The 23,717-nt window shown below is 36.2% G+C and overlaps 1 protein-coding gene across 1 annotated transcript in view; it reads left to right on the top strand.

The window, feature by feature from the left end:
• The window catches only part of LOC136031115 (fibrillin-2-like), a 227,011-nt gene that overhangs the window by 95,070 nt on the left and 108,224 nt on the right, over positions 1 to 23,717 (top strand). The window contains exons 19-22 of the mRNA XM_065710426.1: positions 4,880 to 5,005; positions 11,122 to 11,247; positions 14,808 to 14,933; positions 22,033 to 22,114. Coding sequence (XP_065566498.1) covers positions 4,880 to 5,005; positions 11,122 to 11,247; positions 14,808 to 14,933; positions 22,033 to 22,114 — 460 coding nt within the window. The remainder of the gene's footprint in view (positions 1 to 4,879; positions 5,006 to 11,121; positions 11,248 to 14,807; positions 14,934 to 22,032; positions 22,115 to 23,717) is intronic.

Below are 23,717 nucleotides of genomic sequence, written 5' to 3'. Positions count from 1 at the left end.
GAAACAAGTTTTTTTTTTCAACTGAAAGTAAGGAGCAACATTAAAACTCAAAAGAAACAGAAATTATTCCGTATATGATGGAGTTGCCCCCCTCCTCAATACCTTGTTCTTCACGCTAAAGTTTTTAGCACTTTTAAAAAAGCACCCAATTTTAATTAAACGGCCCTTGTCTTTCTGGAGTCGTCTTAAAAAATTGGGACAAACAATCAAACTTTAACTTAAAGAGCAAGGTATTGAGGAGAGGGACAAGCCCTTTATATATGGAATAATTTCTGTTCGTTTGAGTTTAATATTGCTCTCCACTTTCAGTTAAAGAAACTCGTTTTTATTTAATCTCTGATCGTTTTTCAAATAATCCCGGTAAATATGGCTCACCCTCTATTAAAATTTTTTCCCCTCACCGGAAACTCCTCCGTGGAAAGTTTCTCCCACGAAAAATACACCCTCCTTAAAACATTTTTCAGAAAATTCCATCCTCGCTGAAAGTATCCCCCCCCCCCTCTCCGTAAAACTTCTTGCAGACGATTTAACCTGAAAAATTATCCTTGGCATATTTTCATTTCAAAAATGACTTTAAGCTCTAATCTTTTTTCCGATCATTCTGGAAATTCCCGCTTCCATGAATTCTGTTTCCATGAAATCAAAACTCGCTGAAAAATTTCCCCGGACAATTTCCCTGGAACATCTCTCCATACAAAATTGAGTTGGCACAGAGAAAGTAAGAAAGATAAAAAATAATTTCGTCTATGATTTCTTTCAAATCCCCAGGGTTCACCCCCCTCCCCGAAAATGTCCCTCTCTACGTAAAATTATTCCCTTGGAAACACACTCAAAGCATAACAACCCCCTCCAAAAAATGTCTACATTCTTGCCTGGAACGCACGCAGGGGGGGGGGGGGGCGTTCCCCCCCCCCCCGAAACTTTGTGTAAAGTTTAATTTCCCCATGGTTTCTTGGGATTTCTGGCAAAAGTAGGACATTTATTAAGAATCTAGATGCATGTGTGAAGCCTTTTTTGGGGGATTTTACGGCATGCCATTATCCGGTCAAGTCACTGCCCAATTATTAACCTATTTTCTGTCTAACTTTTTACCCTCTTTGAAGTAATTAGCAATTGTGCTGTTATTTTTTTTTGTAAAGAGAATTTGCTTTCCACAGCAAAATAGAATTATCCTTGATATTAGGACGTTTATCCCCCCCCCTTTTAGGATAAAGTACAGCTTTTAATGGATCAATTTTGGAAACTATCATTTTTCATTAAAATCTACGTTTTTGCAATAAAAGAACTACCCCAACAGAATCCATGTTGCACTGTTAACCCTAAAATTTCCCTTTCAGTGGGACATAATAGATTAATAACTGGTTCTAAGTCGCTATGAACATAACATGAGCCTAAAACATACTTTTGAGGCTTCAGTCTTCTTCCCTCCCCCCCTCCGCTACAATACTACAGATTGAAGTTAATCTGCATTTTCTGATATACCTGCTTTTTGCATTACTAAATAAAAAGTGCTACTTTATATCTGCTGTTTCGAAGGTTCCCCCCCCCCCGAAAAAAATTCCTGCGTACTTGCCTCCCAATAACACATACTATACGTAAACATTGGGCAAATTTTATAACTTAAAGACCTATTCCCATGGGCTGGGGGGTGGGGCCATGTTATCTCCAAAGCCAGGGCTTGGGAATTTTTAACTATGCAGAACAAAATGGGTATTCTCAAAACTTTGATTAAACGATTTTGGAGAAAAAGGGACGTGGGAAGGGTGCTAGTTGCCCTCCGGTCTTTTTGGTCACTTAAAAAGGGCTCTAGAACTTTTAATTTTCATTCAAATGAATCCTCTTCCGATGCTCTAGGACCATCAGTTTGATACGATCACCCCTGAAAAAAAAACGCACCTGCGATCTTTATTCTGGCAAAAATACAAAATCCACATGTTTGCAGATGGGAGCTTGAAACCTCTACAGTAGGGTTCTTTGATACGCTTAATCTGATTTTATGATTTGAAAATTCTTTGACTTTTAGAGGGTGAATGTTTCCCCCCGGAAAATTTCGCACAGGCAAATCCACCTGGAAAATTCCCTTAGCCTTCTTACATTAAAAAAAAAAATCGGTGTTTATTTAATTTTTGGTAGTTTTTTTTTTAATCATGCCAGAAACCCCCCTCTCCGTCAAAATTTTTTCACGAGGCTCCCCCTCCCAATGGACAGTTTTTCCTGCAGAAAATTCCCCATGGAGAGTTTCGCTGAAAATTTCCCCGGACAATCCCCAGGAACATCCACATGTAAAATTGAGTCTCCAAAGAGAAAGGAATACAAAAAAAAAGAATTTCATATATGAATTCTGGCCGATTCCTCCTGTGTAAAGTTTCACTGGAAAGTTCACCCCCTGGAAACTTCTCTCCCTGTGCAAAATATCTCCTCCTTTTAAAAAATGTCTGTATACATCATATTAACAAATACTGTATGTAAGCAATGAGAAATCTCACAATTGGACTCTTTTCCCCATAGGCTGTAGGGAGTTGATCCATACCCAGAGGCATAATTATTGGACCTTTCAGCTATTCTGAACAAAATTGCTCTCTCAAAATTTTGATCGGATGACTTTTGGGAAAATGGGACATGAGAGTGGGGCTAGCTGCCTACCGATCTTTGTAGTCACTTAAAAAGGGCGCTCTAACTTCCGTTCGAATGAGCCCTCTACCGATCTTCTATAACCATTGTTTCAATACGATCGGCCCTAGGGGAAAAGAAACAACAAATGAACATGCATCTATAACCTTTCCTTTGGCAAAAAATACAAAATCTCAGATTTTTGCAGACGGAAGTTTGAAACCTCTACAGTATGGCTCTCTGATAGCCTACGCTGAATTTGATGGTGCAATTTTCCCATTCTATTTATATTCCTTCACTGTTTGGGGGTGTTTCCTCCCTTTTCTAAAATAACGTAAATTTTCTCAGTCTCGTAGTTTTTCATGAGTGACATTAAACTTAATGAATTTTATAGTCAGAATCACGTTAAAAAGCCGTTGAGTATGAAATGAGGGGACACCATTTTTTTTTAAAGACGATAATATCTCCTGAAAAAAAAAAAAAAAATCAATAAAAGAAAAATAATCAAATACATATATATAGGTAGTGCTATGGGTATTGACTGTGGCCACAGTATTTTCTGTGTGTGTCTGTGTTTTTTGTTTGTTTGTTTTTTTTTTCTAAGAAAAGAAAAGAAAAATTAGTAGTCTAGCTAAAACCAATTTCTGAGCTGAAATGAATTGTTTTAGTCAAAAACAGCTGTATAAAAAAATCCCAAATATTTCTCCAGAAAAGTAGCGATTTTGGAGGTTGTTTTAAGTGTTTTATCTTGCTTTAAACTAGTTTTTTAGTTATTGTAAATGCCTCTAAATTGCAAGTTCTTCCTAATAAAATATGATGAAATAGGGTACAATAGATAAAAAAGAGGCCAAAACGAAATGTGTACATTGCACAATTTTCTCCTGATAAGTCAAGGTTAGAAACGTAAATGGTGACTTTACACGTAAAGTGTCCGTTTGTTTTCCAGTTATTTTTTGTTGTTTTTTTGTGTGTGTGTTTTTTTTAGTTTTGACATGTTTGTAAACGTATTCTTCGCCAAGACATCATTAAGATAATATAGCGTTAACACTAAGATAGTGTTTTGAAAACGTATTCCTGGTACCAGTGGTATCCATTTACAAAAATGTAGAGGATGGAGTGGATAAATGTATTTTTTTAGATCTAGAAGAGAGGCAATTTTTTTTCGATTTTCCTAAAGAAAATACAAAAAAGGTGTTTTCAATGAAACTATCTAAATATATAATTTTCAAAATCTAGGGACTTTGTGTCAAATATTCTGTACGCTATCGTGGCTATTTATCTGTTTACGGTTGCTTCTCAATCAAATTTTTTAGATCAAATCTTAGACACATAGTAGATCTATGCATATAAAAGTTATAAATCTTACACAATAATTTCATATGTAATTGCTCGTAAACATGAGAGCTTTCTTAAGGCAATATAAAATGCGAAAAAGAATATAAATTTGGTACCTTCATTTTTGTTAAACTGAATTTTCCTCAATCTTGCTCAGATACCTGGGAACTGTTGTAGGAGATTAGCACCCTGAACAACAAGGGTTGTTTGCAGATACTTACGCGCTGTATTAAAATCTTAGAATTTCTGGAAAATTAAACAACAAAAAGCAGTAACGTACATAAATACCCACAGAAATCTTGTAAAATAGACAAAGTATTTGGTAAGAGATCCGCGAAATATTGGGTTCTTGGAGTCTAGAACAGACTCAGTTTGGGAGATTCAAATGTTTTAATGTGGTCGGTAAAAATTTAATTTGTCTAAACATTATCAAATACAGTGTAAGATGTATATTGCCAAACAGTTGTCATAAGATTCTTTTTAGAAAGCAGCCACTTGCTCAATCGACGACTCAAGAAGCGTAGATTGGGGGGGGGGGATAAGATTCGGCTTTTTTGTATTTTCATTTGTAAGACAAAATTATTTTCCCAGGATTTTGAAAAATACAATACCCCCCTCCCGTAAATGTTTGTGAACTGGTCCGCCTGTGACTAACCCAGTGAGAAAATATCAATAGATATGTGTTGGCAGGTAATTGTTTCTAAAAATAAATTTAACAAGAGGACTTGTGTCAGACTGTTCCCGCTGGCATGAAATAATAAGATAGAAAACAGGAAAAAAATTTCCGGAAAAAGTAGTGAATCTTAATAGTAAAAGGCCAAGTTTTGTGATAAAATGTTTTTTTTTAAATTGATATTTTAGTATAAAAACACGAGCTTCAATGAGGTTGAAGCCTTGCGCATCACTTAAATAAATCACAAATTGTTCGTTTTAGACATCGATGAGTGCAACATAATGCGTGGCGTGTGTGGCAATGGAACTTGTCAAAACACAAACGGATCTTTTGTTTGTGACTGCGAAGAAGGCTACGAGTCTACTATGATGATGCAAGTTTGCATGGGTAAGTTCCTTCTTCTACTTCTTCCCAGCAAATCACAAAGTTGACAAATTATTCTTGTAACACAATGGATCCATTTTTTGGGGGTTTAATTTTTTCTCGATTCTTTAAATTATTCTTCGGTTTGGTGTGTTTTAAACATAATTCATTTAACATCTATTTGATTGGTGTTAAGATTATATTTTACGAAGGTGTAATAACCGTTCTGTGCAATTTTTTTTAATATATTTTTTTACGAATGCTTTTATTTCTGCTTTTATTTATTTACAGTCAAAACATAATATGAGAAAATTGTTTCTGTAAATGGACAGGGAAAATGTCTTAGACAGAGAAGGATAGGGTAAAATACATTTGCCTGGGTGGGAGAAGGATTTAGTCTGTTTTCAAGAACCTTGAAGAATTGAAATACACACAAAAAAGCACAAATGAATCTTTTGTGACTGATCGTGATGATTACTGCCAGTCTACTGCAACAATGTAAGTTTATATGGGTAATGTAATTCTTCTTTCTCCCCATTAAGTGGACTACTATATGTTAAGCGGAAAACATTCGAAAAAATTTTCTTGGTGGTTTATTCCTTACTAAGGATGTGTTATTTGGTTGATATTTAGTTCATTGCGCAAGCACTGCAGTTTACGCATAGTAGCTATTACATATTAATAATATATAACACTGGAAGCCAATTAAATTCAATATGGATTGAATTCAGTCTGTTATATAGTAAAACAATCTAAGCCAAATAATGGTGATCCAAAGAATTAAACCCAAAAGCAAATCTTGCTTAGGGTAAAAAATTGTTTTGCTCACATTTGTCTTAAAAAAGCTTAAGTTGGTGTTAACCTTGTTTAATTTCAGTGGATTGATGCTGTGATTGGTAATACGGGGCCGGAGTGTGACCCCATCCCATAACAAGGCTGTGTGACAAGCTTAATACTTGTCCTTGTAAAAAAAGACTCAGCAACTGAAACGTGGATTTGACGCTGTATGTGCCAGCAAGGACTGAGGAGAATCTTTATCATTTTTAAATGTATACTATACTTTAATTTGACAGTACCTTAATTAGGCATCTATTTATTGATTTTAATTACATTTAAACTGACTTCTCTGTTGAAGTTCGATAAAAGTTAAGCTTTAGCTTAACTGGACTACTACTAATCATGTAGTATTTATACCACCAAGGAAAAGGAGAATACTTGTTTGGTAGGCTCTTGTAATCTAGGAATGACGTATAGACTGTCGTCGAATCTCTCCAGGGGCTGTGTCTGACATCCACTGTGCAGACTTTATATGTTGAAATTCTATTCCAGCTAGTCTAAGAATTGACTAAGATTCACTCATCGATGTTTTTACCTTTCTGTCAGACACTTTCGCTCATCAAACAGTTCGTGGTAACGAACTGTAGTAAGGAGCGACCCGGCTCAATAGTAACCAAAACTCTAAAAAATTGAATTTTGATATCAATAGCTACATCAAAAGAATCGCTTTTTAATGCTGATTTTAAATATATAAGTTTCATCAAGTCTATTCTTACCCATCAAAAGTTACGAGCCTGAGAAAATTTGCCTTATTTAGGAAAATAAGGGGAAACATCCCTTAAAAGTCGTAGGATGACACCGAAAATGACACCATCAGATTCAGCGTATCAGAAAACCCTACTGTAGAAGTTTCAAGCTCCTATCTACAAAAATGTGGAATTTTGTATTTTTTGCCAGAAGACAAATCACGGGTGCGTGTTTATTTGTTTTTGTTTTTTTCCCAGGGGTCATCGTATCGACCAAGTGGTCCTAGAATGTCGCAAGAGGGCTCATTCTAACGGAAATGAAAAGTTCTAGTGCCCTTTTTAAGTGACCAAAAAAAATTGGAGGGCATCTAGGTCCCCTCCCACGCTCATTTTTTTCCCAAAGTAAACGGATCAAAATTTTGAGATAGCCATTTTGTTCAGCATAGTCGAAAACCATAATAACTATGTCTTTGGGGATGACTTACTCCCCCACAATCCCTGGGGGAGGGGCTGCAAGTTACAAACTTTGACCATTGTCAAGGAGGCACACTCGTGCCTCTATAAAGAGGCGACACACGACAATGTTAAGCGATCTTCGGTTCCAGTGGTCGCAGACGGATGGGGAGGGATGCATTTCGTAGCCCGAGCTCCAACTAAGAAACCTGCAAAATTTCATCCCCCTCCAACTTTTTCTTCATGGGGAAAATCTGGCCGAAAGTTTCGACCTGTCAACCCAAGCCCCTCTTTAACGTTGTCCGATCGGGCTGAAATTCACAAGTTAAGGTCCCCTAGGGCCCAGGAGCTTATCCGCGAAATTTCAGCTTGATCCGATAACTCCTTCCCTGTTTTCCAGAAACCACGCATAGCCACTTAAAATTCATTTACTTTTTTTTTCGCCACGCCTACAGGTCACATCCGACATCGGATCTGGGTGTACGAAGACTCATTCGATGCGGAATTCTCCGAGTAAGTGCCCATGAAAGTTTCGTAGGAAAATCTTAACCCCCCGAAAGTTTCGACCCTCCAACCCCCCCACCCCTTTTAACGTTGTCCGATCGGGCTGAAATTCACAAGTTAAGGTCCCCTACGGCTCAGGAGCTTATCCGCGAAATTTCAGCTTGATCCGATAACTCCTTCCCTGTTTTCCAGAAATCACCCATTAGCTATTTAAATTAACGGATTTCTCTCCATAAGAGCCCATGTTAATTTGAAATTTTTAAAAGCTATTGAGAAGTTATATTTACACACATGCAAGTTATTAGCTCAGTTGGTAGAGCGTGAGACTTTTAATCCTCTGGTTAAAGGTTCAAGTCCCTTACGGGCGATTTTTTTTCACAACATCAAAAAAATTTTGATAACACCTGGACAGCTTATCATTTGAGAGATAACAGAATATTAGCTTCTTATGAGCAAAAGAAACATTTCGGTCATTCTATCTATTTTTTCTTCTATTTTATACAATGATTTAAAAGCGGGGGTGGGTTCCTCTCCTAATTCCTGTACGAGGAGTACAGGAATTATTAAATTACATCCACCAAGGATTGTAGAAAAACGTACAGAATTAATATGAAAAAAAATTAAACCTGTACAAAAGAGTCTTTAAAAGCGGGGGGTTTGCCTCTCCTAATAGTCTTCTTATAGTCCTAATAGTCTAATTATTAAATTACATCCACCATGGATTTTAGAAAAACGTACAGAAATAATATGAAAAAAACTTCGTTTTCTTAAAGAGTTAAAGAGGCTGCGTCCCAAAGTCGAACCTTAAAACGTACAGGAATTAGAAGAGGCAGTTGGGGGGCTGCCGCCCCCCATACCCCCAGCTTTTAAAGACTCTTTTGTACAGGTTTTTTTTTGGGGGGGGGGACTTCATTGCTACTAATTACTAGTTTCGGCGCAATGGTTCTCCTGTCCTCTTGTGTTTAACATTTTTCGAAGTTATTCCATTATTCATTCATTTCAATTTTTTGTTAATTAAAAGAGGGCCTTTCCGAAGCCAAGAGCTGGGGGTTAGCAAAAAAACAAAAAACCTGTACAAAAGAGTCTTTAAAAGCTGGGGGTATGGGGGGCGGCAGCCCCCCAACTGCCTCTTCTAATTCCTGTACGTTTTAAGGTTCGACTTTGGGACGCAGCCTCTTTAACTCTTTAAGAAAACGAAGTTTTTTTCATATTATTTACATATAGTAATGGTTATTGGGAAGTGTACAAACGTTTTCAGGGGGATTTTATTTTGTTTGGGGATGGGGCTGAGGAGAGGGGGCTATGTTGGAGGATCTTTCCTTGGAAGAATCTGTCATGGGGGAAGAAAAATTCAATGAAAAGGGCGCAGGAATCTCTAGCATTACTATAAGAAAACAATGAAAAATAAACATGAAAACGTTTTTTTCAAATGAAAGGAAGAAGTAGCATTGAAACCTAAAACGAACAGAGATTATTACGCATATGAGGGGTTCTAAAAATACTTTAGCATAAAGAGCGAGGTATTTAGGAGGAGATAAATACCTTGCTCTTTATGCTAAAGTATTTTTAGTAATTTCAACTATTTATTCTACGGCCTTTCTGATTCAGGGGTCATTCTTGAAGAATTAGGACAAAACTTACGATTTAGTGTAAAGAGCGAGGTATTAACAAGGGTACAAACCCCCTCGTATACATAATAAAAATATAAGGTTATGAAAGTTTTTTACGTAAGTTAATTTTTAAGTTACGTTTATTTTTTACTAATAAAAACGTTCGTTAAAAATTAAAAGTTCTAGTTGCCTTTTTAAGTAACCAAAAACTTGGAGGGCAACTAGGCCTCCTTCTCCACCCCTTATTTCTCAAAATCGTCTGATCAAAACTAAGAGAAAGCCATTTAGCCAAAAAAAGAATTAATATACAAATTTCATTTTAATAATTTATGTGCGGAGAGCCAAAACCAAACAGGCATTAATTCAAAAACGTTCAGAAATTAAATAAAAAAAAAGTAATTTTTTTTAGCTGAAAGTAAGGAGCGACATTAAAACTTAAAATGAACAGAAATTACTCCGTATATGAAATGGGTTGTCCCCTCCGCAATCCCTCGCTCTTTACGCTAAAGTTTGACTCTTTGCCACAATTCTACTTTTTAAAACAATTAAAAGCTTTATCGTAAAGAGCGAGGGATTGCGGAGGGGACAACCCATTTCATATACGGAGTAATTTCTGTTCATTTTAAGTTTTAATGTCGCTCCTTACTTTCAGCTAAAAAAATTAGTTTTTTTTTATTTAATTCAATGTAAGGTCGAAATCATATCAAGCCCAAGAATAGGTATTTTGAAGAAAAGGTAAAAATGACCAGCGTTGTGCTGAATATCGTGGTTGGAGCCATATAGAAAGCGTTGCGTTTTAAGGGAATAAATTCTACCGGTGAATAGAAAAAGAAAACGTTCAAGTGCCAGCGGTATTACAAAAAAATTGCTTCTTTGTGTCTCAAAGATACTGCAAGCGTAATTTTGATAGCTTGCCAAAATAAAAAATATTGTATCATAGCTTGTAACTCATACCACCTTATCCCTTTATCGGTAGAAATATTCTTGCGGCTTAACATGCATACCTTGATTCGACCCGGCATAATAATTTTCCGATGATGCCGTAATCACAAGTTAAAAAATTACAATCTAGCACTGTTCTCCCAATAAAACTTAGTCCTGCTAAACCTTCAGAACCGCTACTCGAGTGAGAGACCTCCTCAGGCTCAATGCATTCATCGAAGGAAGTACCCAGGCAAAAGAAAGTGATGTAGTTAAGACCAGCGAAGAAGTAAAAAACTTACTAGTAAGTACATAAAAAAAATATTAGGAAAGAGGAACAACAGTGATCTATTAAAAAGCGTATTTAGTGTCAGAAGGTACTGTGAGTGAGTTTTGCGAATTTTTGCGTTGTTTCAAACTTGAAGAGTGAGCAGAATTCCCAGAAAAACCCAGATTTCATTTCTAATCTTTCTTACTTCGTAAAAATAGATATTGGAAAAATTAAAAGCCTGTTTCTCTCTCCATAAAGTGAGAAAGCTCGGGGTGCTATCTTAATGTCTTCATCTTTTAGTGAAGGTCCGAACCTCCGAATATAGTGAGGGAGCGAAGGTCTCTTTTAGCTAGCATAAGAAATGGTTAAGTGAAACCAGTTCTTTTGCTAGTATAATGCAAAATCTTTTGGACATAAATTGACTAGTCTTGCTTTTTTTTCTTCTGTTGCAGTCAAACTTAATCATATTTTCCCTTGATCTTGTCAGCTTATAGAATTGCCAATTTTTTTTCACCATGATGTTGTTATTTGCGTTTACATTTAATCTTTAGATTTGGTTTTCACAATTTCAATATGGTAGATTTTCGTTAAAGAAGTTTGACATTTCAGAACTCATTTCAGAATATATTTAAGGATTCCTTTTTTAATAGATTTTTGTTTCAAAAAAATTAAACTGAATATTATTATTTCTAAGATTAAATAACCTACTTATTATAGCTTGATTTGCTTCAAGCATTAAGAAACAATCCAAATTGTTAATTTAATTTAGTTTTTCTGGTTGTACTTTAGATACGATGAAACCCTCGTAAACTTGTTTTGAGTACTTGTACAACTGTTGAATATTATTTTATTTTTCAGACATCGACGAATGTGCACGTATCCCTGGCCTTTGTAGAGGTGGAAGATGCATTAACACCCCCGGCTCCTTTAAATGTGAATGCCCACCAGGACACGAACTTGCGCCAAATAAAAGATCTTGCAAAGGTTCGTGTTTTTGTTATGAGCGTGTCACCAGTGGTGCCCCCCCACCCCATAGCGTAGGTGAAGATTTTAGGTTGGGACTGCTTGCTTGGGTTGGGACGATGTAACACTTTGAAGCTATTTTTGTAATGGGTTTTTAATAGTTGCGTTATTAATAAGTTTTTAATCGTTAAGTCTGTTTCTTTTTCCAAAAAAGTTTGAAACAAAGTTTTAGTTAATTTGTGTGGTCTCTTAGATTTTATTGATGACGCACACCGCCTAAAAGTATTTAATTAAATTTAGATATATGAAGAGAATCAATACGCATTACTACAAAACCCAACAGGGGGGTGAAAATCATAATTCCGTTAGAACAATGAGGAAAACTTAAAATCCTCACTTGTTTAGGCTGTCGAAATGATATTTTAGGATTGACTTGTCACAACGTAGCTGAAAAACTTTATATTTAAACTTTCTTTTACTGTCAAAAATTTGTTTCGAACCTAGCCATGGCACAGCGGCGAAGAAATAGATATTGAAATTGAATTGATTCTTTTTGTTGGCTTGACTTGAAATTTGGGTTTGCGTTTTTGCGAATCAGAGTGGTTTTTACAAAATTATTCTATTGGGAGGGATTTTATAATAGAAATGCATGCAAAGATATCATTAATTTACGGTTTGGATTTCGGTTAGCAAATGGTGGCTACTTTACTGGCTATTTCTTCTAATTAAAGCTCTGCGTTACATGACATATCACCTCCTCTGTTCATCCTAAAACATTAAAATAAAGGCCAAACTCTTTAGAAATATCTTAACTTTAATAAAGATTCGTATAAGTACACATTTAAAACTAAGTATACATGCCGAAATACTCTTTGAAAGGTCGGAGTAATCATTTAAGAAAAATGGATTTTCAAAAAAAAAAAAATATAAAAGAAGGCAAATAATTATGTCCTTCTTTCTTTTTATCTAGCCAGTATAGATGGGTCCCTGAATTCTCAGTTTGAGTTAGAGAAATTAATTTTTTCAAATATTTAATAATGAAATGTTGGAAAAAAGTAGATTTTCACACCAATGGAGTTAACCACGGAAACGGAATGCAACAACAATATTACTTCAAAAATTTCTCAACCAGTCCCAAAATATAGCTATGTTTATGTATAGACGCTGCATAATATTTGTCAATAAAATTGTATATACTGCCATATATACCGCTGAGGATTTTTATACTTATTTTGGTACAAGTCATCAAATCATATTTCCAAGATTAATTGTCGATAAATCAAAATTTTTACTGGACTATTCTCGTACTTAATGCTAAATCTGAGCCGAATTTAGAATTTTATTTTTGTTCTCAACACATATATCGAGATTTAATCGTTTGAAGTGAAAATCGGAAAATTTCAAGATTAAAAAAAAACTAATTAAAAATCTTCCATAGCTTGAAACCCAGAGAATTTAAACCACCGATCTATACGTATCAAATACAAAAATAACCACCAAATAATTATTCGTTTTTAAGGTGTATTTCGACTCCTCATACGCTTAATTTGAAGCGCCCACCTACATGCATCTTTTCTAGAGTTTATATTTGTCTGACAATTTTGGTCTTTATTTGAGTATTTAAGAGGAAACACTAACGAAGGGCTCTAGACTGACAGGACTAGCCATTATAAACTTTCACCGAAATATTGAAGTTGACATCAACCGTGTAATAAATAGATATGGCGGGGAGTAGGCCTACAAATTCAAAAATTGACTTTTTCTTATAAAATTGTGAATTCTACAATTTAAGCAAAATCTATCGAACTCTTAAAAGTGGAAAGGTACCATGTATTGTTATGAAAAGTGAATTTTTGATTAGAAAATTTTTGAGATTTCGTCAAAGTTGACACTGTTTATTAAAATAGTATTTTTAAATAGAAATAGTGGTTAGTTAATGGTTTATTGCCTATGCTTAAAACCCTCGTTTTCAGTGTCTTCTATGTATTTCTATCTCTTTGTTCATGTTTCTTGTTCCACCCCTGAACAAATTAGTATTTGATGTTTAATCATTCCCAAATATACGATTGCATCTTATACCTCATTTTCTACTCTTTATTAACGCCACAATTAATTAGCGATGCCATATAGTTTGGCCACAATCTGTATGGTTTAACCTATACAAATAGTCACAAAGAATGCATGACCGAAAAGGGTAGTTCAAGAGCATTTTTTTCGACAATACAAAGCTTAACTCACTCGCTATAGTGGCCAGAAGTGCAAAGGCTAAAAATTATGGTGAAAATATCATATTTTTTGTAGATGGCGGACTATTTTTTCTTTTTTTTTTATGACGGGGTGATTTTTTTCAGCCTACTGTTTTTTGTATCAGTACTATACATCATTTTAATTTCTACAGATTTATTAGAACTTTAACCCTTAGTAGTGATGATGTATACAATACAGACCCTGCATCCTTATTTGGGCACTACTAAACTTGAGCATTGACCTACATACATAACCAGCTGCCCACGCAAGTATCCAACACTTTTGGGTGAATGACCTACATATTCTTGTCAGGACATGATTAGCAAATATTCTATCTTCATTGAATAAAAGCAATCTCCTGTTATTATAATACTTAATATTCAAGTCAGACAATTATACGAATAAATGTTTAGTCTTTTGAAAATAATGTTTAGTATTGGGGTATGCATAAAGTTGAAATTAATAAAGTTGAATATATTTTAAGCAATGATAGGACATACTTTGGTTATCCATGTCCTAACCTCCAATGCTCCCAGTGTCGATCTAGAAATCGATTTCGAAATCATTTTTGCAACACTTCCTAGTTATTCTTGAAAACTGGCTTGAGCTAAGTGTGTCCTATGTTTGGTTAAATTCTATTTCTTACTGCTGATTTGTGCCGCTAAATTTTAAGATACCTTACGTAATTTGTTGACTTTTTTCGTGATTAATTTAAACAACTTTTTCCATAAAACAAGTCTTTCAGTGAAACGTAAAAAGCTCTATTAAGCCAAAAAGGAGCAGAAATAAAGTCAAGCAATCAATGATAAAACTACCACAAATAGCTATCAATAAATAAATGGAACTCAGAACGAACAGAAATTACAATAAATAGCCGGGTCAAACTTAAAATGAGCAAAAATTATAATGAGGTTATCATACAATTATAATGATAACCCCCATGTCTTCTCTAGACCAAAACATAATTTTCAATCTACTACAAAAAAACAAAGAAAAACAACGGGTCGTGGAGTGTTAGTTTAATTTACATATTACTAATATTTATTCCTTAATTTTTTTTAATTTTTATTTGTTAAAGTAAAAACATTAAAATATTCAAAATGTATTTGTTTTCAGTAAAGTGCAAATTATATTCTGGTCTAGACAAGACATGGGGGCTATCAACCCTACTCATGTTAATTTTTAATCGTTTTGAGTTTGACTCGGCTATTTATAAATAAATTTAACCCACTAATTGAGAGGAAGCCGGATTAAAAAAAGAAAAAAAAAGAAAAGAAAGATTGGATACCTAAGAACAATTGTTGCTGTATTTAAGAACTAAATTCTCCTTGCAGATATTGATGAATGCTCGCGAACGAGCGGAATATGCTCAAATGGTGTTTGTGAAAATATGATGGGTACTTATCAATGTGTCTGCAATGATGGTTACCAACAAACTGGACTCAAATCTCATTGTGAAGGTATTCTTACTTATTATAGTTCTCCATAAATACTTATATTTCTTAGGAGTTATGTTAATATACGAAAACCGTTTTAGGCTATAACATTATGTAAATGTATACAGCACAACCGTTTATATTCAAAGAGATTAATATCATTTATACAGAGTGTGCAAAAGAACGAACATATCAGTGTTAATCATGAATGTACAGTGCTATTGGAGATTTTGTTATTGGAACCACAATACACTATAAAAATTAATATCGCCATTGCTTTTGACTTACATTTGACTTAAGTCTCCTGCCGGGCGCTGCTCAGTGTAGAGAGTGACTTCTGACTCCTCCATCCGCTTTGGTCGATGGGGAATATTTGCTCTTCGCCCTGTCTGATGTTTGCCATCTTCAAGACCTCGGACAGGCTGTCGGACCAACGTTTCTTCAGTCAGCCGTGAGGTCGCTTCTAACTGGCTTTGATAGGGTCGAAGTCGTAGATCGTTTTCGCGGGTAGATGTGGGGGCATTCGAAGCAGGTGCCCGAACCATTGTAAGGTTCGCTCGGCTGCTTGAGTCAAAAACCGAGACTGCTTTGTGAGCTGCAGAAGCTTCTCATTGCTGACGAAATCGGACCATCGTAAGCCCTTGATCCTCCTCAGGCTCTTCGCATGAAATACGTCAATTTTCTTGGGGATTGCAGCTGATGCTTGCCTTGTCTCAGCTCCGTAACGCATCACAGAGTTGATTAGAGCGTTGAAGATTCGCAGTTTCGTTGTACGACTGATACTCGATTTTGGCCAGAGGTGACGATTCAGTCTGCCTATGACAGAAGACGCTTCGGGTAATCTTGCTTGCAGCTTGGGGAGAAGCGAGCCATTTGAAGAAATTATGGAGCCCAGGTAGGTGAAGTCTTGAACAACCTCGATGCCAGTGGTGCTGTCCAGGCTAACTGGGGAGTTAACAGTAGGAGAAGACGGGCCTATGGCCATAATTTTAGTTCTGTTCCAGTTTATACGCAGTCCTACTTTGGCAGCCTCTTCTCGTAGAATTCGCAGCGCTTCCAGCAGCTGCTCCATGGAGTCCGCCAGAATGGCTAAGTCATCGACAAAATCAACATCTGTGATGGCACGATCTCCGAATTTGAGCGTAAAGCTGAGACGTGGAGTGGTTTTTGTCATAATGTAATCTACGATGACATTGAAGAGCTCTGGGGCCACTGCTCATCTTTGGCGCACCCATGTCGTGATTTGAAAGAACGGTCTGCGTCGACCATTTACTTGTACACAGCTCTCCGTCCTGTAATGCAGCGCCTTGAGAAGTCTGCGATATTTCTCGGGTAGGCCAGAGAACTCTAGAATCTGCCAAAGAGCTTCTCGATCGACTGAGTCAAATGCAGCACGGAAGTCGACGAAAGCAATAAATGCTTTCTGTATGAACTCTCTGGTCTTCTCTACTATTTGTCGAATCGTGAAAATCTAATCGATGGTCTTACGGTCCGACATAAAACCAGCTTGCTCCGGTTGCCGGATTTTTCGAAAGATATTCCGACATCGATCCAGCAGGACCATTGAAAACAGTTTGCCTGGGACTGGCAGTAGGGTTATTCCCCGGTAGTTGGAGCAGTCGCTTCTTGAACCTTTCCTCTTCCTTAAGGGGATGATGAAACCCTTCCGCCAATCCTCGGGAATTATCTCTGTTTGCCATATTGTAGAGAACAGGGTGTAGAGAAACAGGAGCATTGCAGGACCTCCATAATTTAGCAGCTCTGAGTTTAACCCGGAAATACCAGCAGCTTTATTATTCTTGAGCCTTTTTACTGCATACCCGATTTCTGAGGGGCTGAAAGGCTCGCCTGGAGGAGTATCTGTTTCAGGTCTTTGACTGCAAGACTGGCTGGGACTATCATTAGGAGGCAGAGACGGGCTAGTATTTTTGAGGAGCGAACAGAAATGGTCCTTCCACCGCTCAAGACAAGAACCTTCACCAGAAAGAAGTGCCCCATCTCTGGAGAGGACGGGACCCAAGGTGGGAGTTTTATTTTCTGTGAGGTCTCGGAGATGCTCGAATAGGCTGCCCATGTCTTTCTTTTTTGCAGCTAGTTCAATTTTATCGGCTTTCCTTGCAACAAACTGGGCTCTATCCCGGTGGATGAGGCTGTTCCGCACTCCATTGAGCCCTCGATATGTGATCATGTCCCCAAGACGTCTTGCCTTCCGTCTTTGCTCTATGACTTGCAGTGTTTCATTAGTTAGCCATGATTTCTTTGGGTAACTCCTCTTGCCAAGCGCTAGTTGTTGCACTTCGCTGGTCTGCGATTTTAAATGCTTCCAGAGATCTTCGCTGCTATTAAGTGAGCCAAGAGGCTCGAAGCGATTCAATATCTCAATACTGTACTACTGGCGAGTATCTGGCTCATTTTGTTTTCCAATATCTGCAGAGCCGGGTTTTCTTTCCGATCGTTGTGCATGGAGGCGAAGCCGCAGATCGGCGCACACAAGCCTGTGGTCTGCGTTTCTGAGCTCAGCTGATCTGTAAGTTTTGCAGTTCTTCACCAATGAACTCATTATTTCATGCGCTTGGAAATAATGACGTAGTTAATCATTTTGTTTATACGACCGTCGTTACGATACCACCTGTACTGATGAATAGTTTTATGTTGGAAGTAGGTGTTTGCGATGCAAAGGTCGTGAGATGTGCCGCACCATACACCCATATCATCGCGCACTGTTGCATTGAAGTCGCCAAGGAGAACAGGTATATCATGGTGGAGGCACTGTTGCAAGGCATCTGGACAAAGCAGAGCAGAAATCCTCCATAGTCACATCATCAGAATCGTTGGTCGGGGCATAGCATGCGATGACAGTCATCTTGCCATGCTTGTGTCCAAAGCGGGGCTTCATTAATCTGTCAGATACAGCTTCGTGTAAAAGTAAGGCCTTTAGTGCAAGGCCAACTCCATTCCTTCTCATGCTTCCTCCAGACCATAGCAATGAGTCACTGTTACCTATTCGCTCTTCTCTGCTTCCGGTAAGACGGGTTTCTGTAAGAACCGCAATCGACACTTTATTCTTGCGAAGTTCTTCAGAGAGTAGGTTCTTGGACGCAGGTGCATTCAGAGTCAAGACATTCCAGGTGGCTGTTCGTAGCCCCCTTTTGTCCATAAGGTTTAGTCTGTCAGTCTTTCTGACGTCGTCAGAATGTCTATTGACGCGCGATGGTCGAAATCTTAAAGAGAATCCGGGTCCGAGGCTATGCTGTCACTTTTCGTAGCACTTAATTTTTGTGTGGAGAGTCGCTAGCCCAACCAACTCTAGAGCTAGGTTAATCCTAGGTACTGAGATTCTTTGGGTGGGCTCCATCTGCCACATGAGGTTGCTGCTATCCTGATCGGAGTGTTTATTTAGGGGAGAAACCCCATATTCAGAGGCACGTGGTCAGCAGACAGAGCCTGCCTCATTCCGGACGAACTCCATTCACCTCCATTGCTTTTCCTTATTAAAAAAAAGAAAAAAAAAGTGCCATCCGAAAAAGCATAATATTTTCGTAACCCCAGTTCAGTAATCAGCAAAACTAATATACTAGTCTGAATTTGATAATCACCTGGCTAAAAACAGAAAAAAAGCTGGGAATTGGTTGAACATAGCGAAAGATGGCGATAAGAGGAACTTATAAGGATAGTAAAGATCACAGTATAGATTATCTATATGAACAGTAGCGAAAACTCCTACACTCTCCATTAAGATTTTTTAAACCTTTCAGTCTAGACCTCTCTTCATGACTCCGCCTCTTCGCACACGTACAATGACAAATGTTTAGCGCATTGCGCCGGGCTTATGGGAAAATTGCTGAGACGCGCAGAGGGAAGTCCTTTTACGAGCGCTTTAATCTGTGTCATTTCCAAAGAATCTTTTCGCTAGTGTTCGTATATCGTCAGTTGGGTATCGAAAGGACGTTTATCCATAATTGTTAATTTTCAAAAGATCAAAAACAATATCTCACAACTCTTTTATTTCCCCTCCAATAACCGTAGAGGGAAAACTGATCGATAAGTAAAATCAATATACATCAATCCGTTTTGTTTTACGGTTATCAGAGGGGAAATAATAAAATAATGTGGTTTTTTTCTGCTCTTATGAGTTTTACCACTATGGAGATACGTCCTTTTGACACCCGACTGAATACTGTGGTAAAGATAGTTCTACGAGGCATTCATACCGTTTTCAAGCGATTATTCTGTTTTTAACGATATCTTTGTTAGAATATTTTTTCAAGGCAAGTAATTAGACTGCAGACTACAGTTTAAATTTAATGAAAAATTTGCTCTAAGCACCTAAAGCACCTTGAGCTGCACAAAGCTTGAATGCTTTTGTAGTGCCATATTGGAAAATGTTATCCAATATGACAATATTGGATATCTTAAAGACAAGTTAAATCTCAGTATATCATCAATAAGTCACAAAAGTCTGGTGAAAAATTTGCTTTGAATAAATTTGTTTTCAGTTAATATGTTCAATTCATGAATACAAGACTAAAATACAAGATATTATCCTCCGCAAAGGCTCTACTGTTTTTAAATGTTGAAGGACAACACTAATATGAAAGAATAGCATTCATCAACGGTTGGGAGCTTTAGGAGGCAGATATGGGTCTTTCCAAAAGTTTCGGAAACGATATACGTATGATGATGCATTAACTATTAAAAGTTACCATTTCTGAGTAGGACATTTCTAGCATGTAGGGAAACACTTAACAAAAGAAAAAGCCAAAAAAGTTGGAGAGGATCTTCTTGATTACCACTTTGCATTTTGTTTATTCTTTCTCGAAATAAATGGATAGAAATCTTAATTTTCTTTTGCATTGTTGGCCTACCAAGGTTCCATTTCCTAAAACTGTCTCTTTGGATGGCGAATGGTGCGAAGAATTGTACTGAAACATAGTATCTTGTGTCTCTCATTTAAATTGTCTGAAATAATATTGGGAGTATTAAGAAAAGAAAAAGATTAAATGAAAGCCGCAGTAAACTTTTTTAGTAAATTAAGAGCTGTAGAAGTAATAAAAGCCATTACACTAGAATTAAACTATCCTACCTCCGTATGAGCTATTATTACACTTTTTTCGGTCAAAACAGTCATTTGTCAGGGGAGACATTTGAAGCTGTCAGAATAATCAGTATGGAAAGTAGGATACAAATAGTTCGGCAGACATCTAGCGTCAATGTTTTATTTCTAGCATGAAAAAATTATTTCAGCACATCATATTAAACAAAATAGAAACAAAGTAGACAGGACTCATAAAAGAGAAAACTGGAATTTATTTCTAACAGAAGAAATATATATATATATATATATATATACATACATATATATATATATATATATATATATATATATATATATATATATATATATATATATATATATATATATATATAATATATATATATATGTATATATATATATATATATATATTTATATATATTTATATATATATAATACCTTTATATATATATTTTATAATTTATATATATATATTACACTTTTTTCGGTCAAAACAGTCATTTGTCAGGGGAGACATTTGAAGCTGTCAGAATAATCAGTATGGAAAATATGGAAAGTAGGATACAAATAGTTTGGCAGACATCTAGCGTCAACGTTTTATTTCTAAAAAATTTTTATTTCTAAATAAAAAAATTATTTCCGCACATCGTAATATACAAAATAGAAACAAAGTAGACAGGACTCATAAAAGAGAAAACTAGAATTTATTTCTAACAGAAGAAATATATATATACATACATACATATATATATATATATATATATATATATATATATATATATATATATATATATATATATATATATATATATATATATATATATATATATATATATATATATATATATATATATATATTTATATATATGTATATATATATACATATATATATATATATATATATATATATATATATATATATATATATATATATATATATATATATATATATATATATATATATATATATATATATATATATATATATATATATATATATATATATATATATATATATATATAATACCTGCCAACTTAAAGAAAATTTAAGACATATATCCAAAGAAACAAGGATCTTCGACTGAAACCTGATCTTTGGTAATAAGGTATTTTTATTAATACGCTCCTCCCCACCCCCTCGGAGAGGGGTTAGATTGGATGTGCCCCCCCCCCCACCCAAAGGTGCAACTAGGACAGTTGATCGTTTTTGATTTTTCTACGCTTACACTTTGTGCAGTTGTTGTGATGATAAGAATTAAGAGACACCCCCCACCACCACAGATTTGAATCGGATCTAGATCTAAAAAAGGGCAACGGATAAGCCAACGCTAATTTTACACAGTTGACATGTGACGACTCCTTCTGATGAATGTTTTGATTTAAACAGATGTTTTATCCTCCCTCTCCCATTCCTCGAAGATGTAGCACCGTTTCAGAACTCCAAAGACAAACCTAGTAGGAAACTAGTTCCTACTTTCGCGCACTTCTAATTTTAACTAAGGTGTGACAATACATTTTTGTAGCTACCGTGATGACAGGAGTCTAGGGCTTCCTCGTTCCTGACAGGATTGTTCAAATTTGACTTGATGGGAAGAATTTAGTGACCCATACCCAATCTCTCAGTTTCCAAGCTACAGACAGCTGATCACGAGAAAAAAAATCTACGAAAGGAGTTATTTTCGCTCGGCAATACACAAAGAAAGACAAGTTGTGCACATTTTAAATTGAACTAGCGAAAAAGCTCATAAGAGCCAGAGTAAAAAAGACTATTTTTATCGTGATTTCAATAGTTTAATTGTTATGACATTCTGACAATCCAATATCAACGATCTTTTTCAAAGGGAAAATTATCGGTTTTGCAATCCTCATGAGAAACACATTAGTAATTGTCATAAAAACATCAAATTCCGTATTTTGATTGTTAAGCAAAATAAGGATTCAAAAGTTAAACTGCTGATTTGATAATCCGAACGTTAATAAAAAAGGTTTGTAATGGTAGTATGTAAAGCAGTGTCGATTTAAATATAGTTGCTAATTTTTAGAATTTTTACAATAGGCTAATTTTTTAGATCTCGATGAATGTGGACTGAACAATGGGGGCTGTGATCATCAGTGTGTTAACATTCCAGGAACATTTATGTGCTCATGCGAGTAAGTATGAGTTTTTCTTTTCTATCATTATCTTTTTTTTCGATAAGAATTTTTTTTAGCATTGCACGTATTATTTAAGTAATCAAAATGCCGTTTTAAACTTTGTCCAGCTGTCAATTTAACAAGGTCAGTTAACTTAATTATGAAAATTTTTTGCTAAACGAAAATTTGCTAAACATTTGCCAAAAATAGTTTAAAGGCAGAAGTTAATCTGAAACAAAAAGGTTGACATAAGAAAAAAAAAATTGGTTAAACGCTAAGTTTGGCTAGACTGATTTTGCCGTTGTTGCAGTCTTCTGTATACTACAAAAAACAAATATTTGTTTTTTAATTAAGAAAAATGTACGTGTAATACAAGTAATTGAAATATTGTTTGAAACAGCTTAATACTGTTAAATTGTTGGTTTAACTTTAGGTCAAACATGTCTTCATTTTTTTCATAAAAGATAATTTGCTGAACTATTAAAACAAGAGCTAAGAGCTCATATGGCACTTGTGACGAGGTCGGAAGAGCCAAGAGCTCATATGGCATGAGCTCTAGCAAAATTTTAAGACTCCTTCAGCCCCCCAGATGGTCGAATCAGGGAAAACGACTATCAAGTCAATTTGTGCAGCTCCCTGACACACCTACCAATTTTCATCGTCCTAGCACGCCCAGAAGCACCAAACTCGCCAAAGCACTGAACCCTATACCCCTAACTCTCCCATAGAGAGTGGATCCAGTCGGTTACGTCAATCACGAATCTACGGCATTTACAAGCGTTTTCCAAGATTTCCGGTTTTCCCCCTCCAACTTCCCCCAATCACAACAGATCTGGTCAGTATTTGAAATAAGAGCTCTGAGACATGGGTTCCATCTAAATATCAAATCTCATTAAGATCCGGTCCCCCGTTCTCAAGTTAAAATTACCTCAGTTTTTCTAATTTTTCCAAATTAAAAACCCGCAGCTCCCCCAAAGAGAACAGATCCGTTCCAATTATGTCAGTCACGTATCTATAGCTTGTGCTTATTCTTCCCATGAAGTTTCATCCTGATCTCTCCACTCTAAGCGTTTTCCAAGATTTCCGGTTTCCCCCTCCAACTACCCCCAATGTCACTGGATCTGGTCGGGATTTAAAATGAGAGCTCAAAGCACAAGATCCTTCTAAATATCAAATTTCATTAAGATCTGATCACCCTTTGGTAAGTTACAAATACCCCCCCCCACCCAACTCCACCAAAGAGAGCGGATACGGTCCGGTATGTCATTCACTTATTTTGGACTTATGCTTATCCTTCCCACCAAACTTCATCCTGATCTCTCCGCTTTGAGCATTCTCCAAGATTTCCCCCCCCCCCCCAATGACACTGGATCCGGTCGGGATTTAAAATAAGAGATCTGAGTTACGAGGTCCTTCTAAATATAAAATTTCATAAAGATCCGATCATTTCTTCTTAAGTTAAAAATACCTCATTTTTTAATGTTTTAGAATTGACCCTTCCCCTCCAACTCCCCCAAAGAGAGCGGATCCGTTCCGGTTATGTCAATCACATATCTAGGACTTGTGCTTATCTTTCATACCAAATTTCATCCCGATCCCTCCACTCTAAGCGTTTTCCAAA

The sequence above is a fragment of the Artemia franciscana genome, chromosome 9 (genome assembly GCF_032884065.1).
Source record: "Artemia franciscana chromosome 9, ASM3288406v1, whole genome shotgun sequence".
Taxonomy (NCBI): Eukaryota; Metazoa; Arthropoda; class Branchiopoda; order Anostraca; family Artemiidae; genus Artemia; species Artemia franciscana.
This window is presented reverse-complemented; position numbering and strand designations above follow the sequence as displayed.